Source organism: Leptonychotes weddellii, chromosome 5 (assembly GCF_054177405.1).
Source record: "Leptonychotes weddellii isolate Sample4059 chromosome 5, ASM5417740v2, whole genome shotgun sequence".
Classification (NCBI taxonomy): Eukaryota; Metazoa; Chordata; class Mammalia; order Carnivora; family Phocidae; genus Leptonychotes; species Leptonychotes weddellii.
Window position 1 is genome coordinate 131,751,473 of NC_138373.1, and position 8,223 is coordinate 131,759,695.

The following is an 8,223-nucleotide window of genomic DNA, read 5'->3' on the forward strand; positions in this document are numbered from 1 at the left end:
GCCTACCTCCGTGCTCATATCTTAGCACACAACCCTTTCTCTCCCCACCAGACCCAACAGCCACACCGGCCTCCTTTCTGTCCCTGAAACACCTGAAATATATTCCTGCCATAGGCCCTTTGCACTTGCTGCTGTGAGCTTTCTCCTCTTGGGCTCTGCAAAGGCAAGTCCTTCTCATCATTCAGGATTCAGTGTGAACACCTGCTCAGAGAAACCTTCCCAGGTGACCTATCTTAAGTAGCCCCAAACGTTCTCATATCACAGTTTTATTTCCACTGAAGCACTTTTCATCGGAAATTATCTTCATTATCCAATTAGTAGACTTTTTGATCACCTGTCCCTACTGAAAAGAATGTCAATGGTGTGAGGATGAGAATTGTATTATTCTTGTTCTTCACTTTTATCTCCAGTACCTTGAGCTGCCCCTCACTCATAGTGTATGTTCCTTCACATTTGTGGATTGCATACAGTGCAAATTGCCACTGAAGTACCCACAAAGTTCAAATCCTCTCTTCTTTATAGAACAGGCCATGATGGTTACAGTACAAGCTTGGGTTTAGGAACTGGGGCACAGATAAGGTCTGGATAATGTAGGATTCAATTCTCAGCAGATGGTGTCCACATTCACACAAGAGAATTGCAACATCACCCACCAGTTTTGCTTATAATTTGTCTCCTGCACTTGAGTTGGAGCACGATAAGGCCAGTACTTTTCAGTGCCTCACTGTTTTGTCCAGAGTGGGTAGAGCAGTGCTGAGTACAGAGAAGGCTCTCATAAATATTTTTTAGATGAATGAATACAGGATAAACAGAAGAGTTTTACTCATCAGTTGGCCATAAACCGCTGTTGTACTTTTCCCTCTAGGGTCTAATAACTGCTAAATCCTAACGACAAGTTTGAGGAATGTTGCAACATTCTCTTAATTATTCAAAATGGGACATTAGCTAAAGGCTTTTTGGTTTGAACTTCAAGTCATTTTCTCTCTGCCTTTAAATACTTCTCTAGCTCCATGAAAATGGTAAATTAGGATATAAAACCAAAGGTAGACTGTAAGTTCCATGAAGCACAGCAACAAGATAATTTTTGCTATTATATTTCTAGCCTCTAGCACAGTGCCTTGCAGTAAAAATACTAAATAAATCTTTAAAAAAAATTGAGAGAGAGAGAAAGAGAGAGCTCACACACAAAGCGGGAGAGAGGCAGAGGGAGTGAATCTCCAGCAGACTCCCTGCTGAGCATAGAGCCCAATGTGGGCTAAATAAACAATTTTTAATGAACAACTAGTAGAAAAATGCCTTTCCCAGCAGATGTGGCCAAAGTAGGATAATAGACCAAAGTGCTGACCTGCCTGTAAAGTCCCCAGAATCCCCCCTCTAAAGGAACTAGGTAAGTTCAATTTTGGAGTTACTTCCCCTTATTGACCCAACAGGTATTAAAACAAAACCACAACAAAAAACTCCCCCCAGATCTGGAATGTAGGTACTTTGCTGTAGTAAGTTCAATGGAAGTCTCTGAGAATTCTACAACTCTGTACTTCAATTAGAATTCAGAATATGGTAACTATAAATTTCTCCCTGTCTCCCCAATGAGTTGCAATCGATCAAAATTTCTAAAGCAGCCAATAAAAAAAAAAATATTCATGGGGATTCTGCACTGGGAACACACGCGGAGAAAAGGACTTCACTTGGGAGAAGACATGTTCAGAAGTGATGACATTAGGTTCAGCTTTTAAATGCTAATCTTATGGCTTCCCAAAGCAATGGTTGACTTATACCTACTAAAGCAGGCCAAAAAAAGTTCATAGAACTGAATGTGGTTTTTTTTTGTCATCCAGATCCATTCCTAGTTTGACTTAAGAGTAAAAACGGTACCTTTCTTCAGAGTAACTGAGGCATACTATTACTGCTCCTCTCTCACATGACCTGGATGTAAGAAACAGAAAGTTGCATGCCAGAGGAGTCATCAGCTGACTCAAATGACACTCTCTGCCCCCCCCCCTCAAAAAGGCTTTAGGTGTACCTATTAGTGTGAAAATGCAATAATAAGTGGCAGGCTCTTTTATTGCGATTTTTCACCATGATGTTCATGAAATTATACTTAGCATTTTCCATAATACCACTATGTAGAAGGAGACTCCAAATCCAGTAGAGAAAGGAAGATGTACAACAGAAATTAAAAAGAAGATCTTTTCCAATGTAACAGGATGTAAGTATTGGCATCACAGATTTTTAAAATTTTTAAAAGGATTCTGAGTTCATCTTCAAAAGAAATGTAAACTGTAAACTATTTTCTGTTCTAAAATTCTCCCTCAAGTTGGATTTGGAAGCTTACTTGATAATATTCCCTAGTTAAAAAAAAAAAAGAATATGAAAAAATATTCTTTAAACCCTCAAGTTCTTACTCTAAATAATGCCAGGAGAAAAAAAAAAAAAGGAACTTTCTTCTTGGGTCAGGAAAGAGGGTGAGTGGGTAGCCAATTGCAAGATAATCCTTTGGGCTTCTTTTCAAAGCAGATGCTTTGCTGGGGAATCAAAGGAGGATGGGGGAATAAATGTAAACAGGGGGACTGCTTGGGTAGCACAGAGACTCTCTCACCATAGGGGGGAAAATGGGGATCTACTTCCTCAGGAAGTGAAGAGACGCCTGTGTGAGCAGTGCATCCAGCTAAGTGAAATTTAAAAGATATGCTTCAGCTGCTGTAGGATTTAAGTGCCAAATCTGCACAAATAATTTTGCACATCTACTTCATTGTTTAATTTTTGTGTGTTAGCTCTCATTTAGGGTACTTTTTGGAGCTTTCACTTGCAAATTAGGGCAGGAGGTAGACTTTGCTCTTTGTGATACAGTAATTACTTAAAATCTGAGAAGTTTTATAGGGTCCAGAAATGTTAGCTTTTTCGTTCTATGCCCCAAACTGAGCTAACCTGATTAAAAAAAAAAAAAAAGAAAAGACAAGAAAAAGAAATAGACCATGCTACAAGTTTACCCACTTTCAAACTTCAGAACTTGGAAAACTTGGCATCAAAAGAGTTTTAGGAAGTTTTTAAAGTACACTATATATTGCTATTCCAGCACTGTACAGCAGTTATATTACCTCTCTGGGTCACTAACATGGTGGATTCTCGTCACAGAAGAAACGTGAAAACATCACTTTTTATTACTCCTTCTCTGACCTTCCTCCACATGTAAATAGATCTTTGATCTTAAGTACTGAAACATCATTTTTTGCTAAATTCCTTAACCACCCTGTCTTAAATTCTTAACTACTCAAATTGAACCATCTAAAGCTTCTATTGTCATATTTGTCTTCCCTCACTTTCCTAGATAGAGATTATACACATCAGTGTCTGAATCTATAGGACACCCTGTCCTTGTCTACTGCACTGACTATTAACTAGCACAGACTATGAAAAGAAAATCTAAAAGGAAGCATCTTGAATGCGGGTAAGCTGTGGAAGAAGAATCTGTTTACTCTATTTGCAACAGTCTTACTATTATTATATATCAAGAAAAACACCCTATCTAGGCAATACAAGATGACAAAGACCGGTATGAAGCAAAGGCTTAGGAGCAAACACACCAGGTCTGAAGACTGACGAGATGTTAAGATGTGGAGTAAGTTGCTCAATCTCCCCAAGCTCATATTCTTCTTCTGCAAAGAGGAATATCCACACTACCACTCTCATAGATGGCGAGAATTGGGGGAAGATAAAGTGTGTATTTCCTTCATCAGCAACAGCATTAGGTCTAACATCTTTTCTGGCTTTTAGACCTTCTACACATCTTGAATTGGCAGACACTCACTGGCACTTGCCATTCAGCCTATTGTATTATTTCCTTAAAGATGGCCAGCAACTTGCCCACCCTCCTTTTTTTTTTTTTTTTTTTAAAATCCATGGTCTCCATGCTCTTCTAACAAACCTAAGTGGCCCATTTCTCTCTCCAAACAGAATTAGGTTTGAACAATGTATGTTTGTGTGGGCCAGTGCTGAGGGTACGTTATATGTATTTCTTATTGACATCAATGCATAATAGTAATGTTCTAAAGTTCTTCCCACCTTCCAAATCACTCTCCTTATATCATCTGAGGTCAGACATCAACTGAGGTCAGCAGGCATAAAGATGATAAATACCCAGATCCACTCTTAGAATACTGATAGGTGTTCGGAATGCTACATCTAATCACACTTTGGTTCAGAAAATCTTTACCAAGATTTTGGTGCTGAGCCACTAACTGGAGATACCAATTATGAGGCAATTTAGCCAGGTAGACAGGTAAGTAAGAAGATAATTTCAGTACAGTGTTTTCACACTATATGATTTTATTTATTTTTTTAAATGTTTTTTATTTATTTATTTGAGACAGAGAGAGAGAGAAAGAAAGTACAAGTGGGGGTGGGCAGAGGGAGAAACAGACTCCTCACTGAGCAGGCAGCCCAATGTGGGGCTCAATCCAGGACCCTGAGATCATGACCTGAGCCAAAGGCAGACACTTAACTGACTGAGCCACCCAGGTGTCCAGTATGATTTTTTTAGAAGATTTATTTATTTTAGAGAGAGAGAGAGTGCGCAAGCATGTGAGTTGGGGGGAGGGGCAAAGGGAGAGGGAGAGAAAGAATTTCAAGCAGACTCCCTGCTTCACATAGAGCAGGATGCAGGGTTTGATCTCATGACCCTGAGATGACAACCTGAGCCGAAACCAAGAGTCAGATGCTTAACCAACTGAGCCACATAGGCGCCCCCATATTTTTTTTTTTTTAATGCTATGGAAGTACATGGTAAGATCACTAAACACAAGGGAAGTGGGAGTGAAGAATAAGGGCAAACAAACATCACAGAGGGCTTCTGAGAAGAGAGATTGTCTCAGCTAGACAAATGGTAGATGGATGAGGAAGGGCCCACAGCACCTTCGAGACCAAGTGCAGTGTGGTAGGTACATCACCGTACCATGTACGTTATTAGATGACACTGTAATAAAATGCACCACTCAGAGTGGTGGAAATAAGCAACAACCAAATCAGAGAACTCTGTGTAGTGCATTGAGGGTTTGGACTTTATCCTGCTCATAATGAAAAGTCAGGGGAGGATTTTAACCAGAGTAGTTACATAGTGAGACTCCTCTAATCACTCTAGATTGTGTGCATTAGAACTTTTGAAATGACAGAAATCACCATTTGTTTTGTTAGATAATGAAATGGACACCCTTGGAGGGACTAAAACACCAACGCCACATAGTTAAAACCAAGACATGATCTTCAGTGTTAGCAAATTCTTGTTCTGATGTTCCTGCAGAACCCCTCAAATGCCAGGACACAGATTTTCAGAGAAAGATGCAAGTACAAGATCCCTTGTACTCCAGCTCTCCTCCTAAATCACTTAACAAAAATAATGTATGTCAGTGATTCCATCCTGTTCTCCTTTGAGTTTGAAAATAATGGACGTTGTATATATTAGCATTTAAAAGAAATTTTGCTCCTTGGTTTCACAGTCTTGGTTCAAGTTTCTGTGTTAGATCTACTCTGAACTGAACCCAAAATTACTTCACACATTTCTAGATTGGTTATTTAATCACAGAAGTAGCAATGATCAAAGATTCAGTCAAGAAACCTCTAGAAACTGCCTTAAGATTATACACTGTCAGAAAACAGGAGCTGTTTTTAGTCTTTCACAAATGCTTAAACAAGTCAGCACTCCATCAAAGGGACATAACGGTTTCATGTTCTGTCAAAGAATGTAATGCTTGTTTACCTGAAGATTTGTCTTGACTGACACAAAACTTACTTGAAGATTAACCTGGACAATCAAGCCCTTACTCTTGAAACACAATTACCTACAAGAAAATAAAACCTGAATTCATACTGAAAACACTCCCAAACTGTTGATTCTGACACAGTATTAAATTAAACACAGGAAAAAAATGTTTTGAACGCAAAAATGCATTTTGCTTGAAAGCAATTAGCATTTGCCTGGGTATTTGGCTCATTTAATCCTCACAACCATCTGAGGAATTAGACACTATTAGAAACTTCATTTTACAAATGAGATAATCAGAATGTTACAAGAATTAAGTGACTCAAAGTCATCCAATCTGAAAAGGTGACTCCAGATCCAGCAGTCTCCAAAGCTATCACTACATACTATACATGAAGTTGTTTCAGGCTTATTCTGGAAGACATTAATAAACACAAAGCTTTTAAGGATTTGGAAAGTTTGAATTTTTTAATCACTCAAGGCTTAGAATAATAATATGACCCTAGGCCCCTGAGTAAAACAGCACAGTCTACAGAGCACTACTTTGGTAATTACCTCTCTCTCTCACACACACACACCAGCTTGTGAGGTAGTCAAGACCTATGTCAGCATCCGTAGTTACAAAGGAGGGTGCTGACCCTGATCCAGACCCCTTACTAATCTCAGTTTACCATTACATAATCCCATTTCCCATAATCACCCATAATCTCTGCTTTTCAATGACAACAGATTTTTAAATTATTATAGCCACCACACAAATGGAACAAACCAAAACAGTACATAGTCTGATGTATACTGATCTTTTGCTGGTAAAATACAGCCCAAAAGATTACAGATACCACCTATCAAACATCAGTTCTGGGTCAGCGAACTTCCATATATTATCTCATTTAATCTTTGTATTCTTCCAACTGCATACTATTACCCATAATACTCCATTATACATATGAGAACATCAAGGCCTAAAGAAAGAATGTTAATAACATGCACACAGTCTTGGTGAATAACAGAGCTAGGACTTGGGCCTCCTTCTAACCCCAAAGTCTGTGCTCTTTCAAGTATCTTTGAGGCCAATGAGTCAAGCACTTTTGCACAAACATATAATTTTGTGCTTAACAATATAGTAGGAAAATGTGTTAAGCCTGAAAATTATTTATAATAGTGTAATTCTGCGAGTGACAATCACAAAGCAGGTACACAACATACTATTTCTAAGTTAAAAAAGTAAGGAAGGGGGAAAACAAGGAAAGGATGGGGTTGGAGGGAGGAAAAGAGAGGAGAGAGGCAGGAAGGAAAGCTGCTAAGAATTATTATTTTATGGAAGAGAAAGTTCTGGGTAAGAAAAGGTAAAGCAAAGTTGAATAATTTACCTAAGACCCCTCAGCAAGCTAGAATCAAAAGCCAGAGGGAAAGCTTTAGGAGCTCTGACACAAAAACTCTTTTCACTTTCCCTTGACAAGTGGCTATATTTCTGCTGATGCTGAAAATGACTTCTCCTCCCAGATAGGGAAAATAGGAAATCACTCACCAATTCATGGAAAGGACTCATGTTCTGTCCCTCCAGTTCCAGGTGTAGCACAGAGTTTAGGAATGCAGACTCTGGTTCCAGACCGCCTGGTTCATAAAGCAGCTCTACCTCGTATTAGCTCTGTGACCTTGGGCACATGATAGAAAGAAGTAACTTTGCTCCTAGGTAAACTATCTTGCAATTATAATTATGCACATTTAGCTCTTTTTCCATTTTTCTTAAAGTAGGGAATGAAAACAATCAAATTATTCAGGACTAAAGTGAATCTGAAGCCTGACTTATCTGGATGAACGGCTTCAACTTTCCCTTTCATGCTGACAGTGGAGACTTTGCAATTAAGAGAAGTCATTGATACTGATAAACTTACCATTTGTTTAGTGCTCATTATAATAGCAAATGTTTGATTTAGTATTTCCAATGTGCCAGGCACTGGACTAAGGGATTTTGTGGATTATTTCATTTAATCTTCATAACCACCTTTGAGAAAGGTACTATTGGTCTGCCTGTTCAGCAGTTGGGGAAACTGAGGCTCAGGATTACGTGCTTAGCCAACCAAAGCAGGCCATCTAACTGGTGTCTATTTGGTCCATCACACCTCTGTTCTGTTGTCTCCTTCACCTCCTCTCAAATGATTCCTTCTAGCTAACACTTTAATTTCCAATAAAGTATTACTAAGTTACATAGTGATACTGCTCATAAGGGTACTCGGACAGTCATTTGTTTAAACAATCAAAACATCAGGGTATGGGGCGCCTGGGTGGCTCAGTTGGTTAAGCGACTGCCTTCGGCTCAGGTCATGATCCTGGAGTCCCTGGATCGAGTCCCGCATCGGGCTCCCTGCTCGGCAGGGAGCCTGCTTCTCCCTCTGACCCTCCCCCCTCTCATGTGCTCTCTCTCTCTCATTCTCTCTGTCTCAAATAAATAAATAAAATCTTAAAAAAAA

General features: G+C 39.2%; 1 protein-coding gene across 5 annotated transcripts in view; it reads right to left on the reverse strand.

Moving 5' to 3' along the window:
- The window catches only part of KITLG (KIT ligand), an 87,127-nt gene that overhangs the window by 68,296 nt on the left and 10,608 nt on the right, over nucleotides 1–8,223 (reverse strand). For 2 of the 5 annotated variants that reach the window (XM_081822177.1, XM_081822175.1), the window contains exon 2: nucleotides 7,281–7,407. The exons of the other annotated variants lie outside the window; for them this stretch is intronic. In XM_081822177.1, coding sequence (XP_081678303.1) covers nucleotides 7,281–7,301 — 21 coding nt within the window. In that variant the 5' untranslated portion in view covers nucleotides 7,302–7,407. The remainder of the gene's footprint in view (nucleotides 1–7,280; nucleotides 7,408–8,223) is intronic. 5 annotated transcript variants of the gene reach the window in all.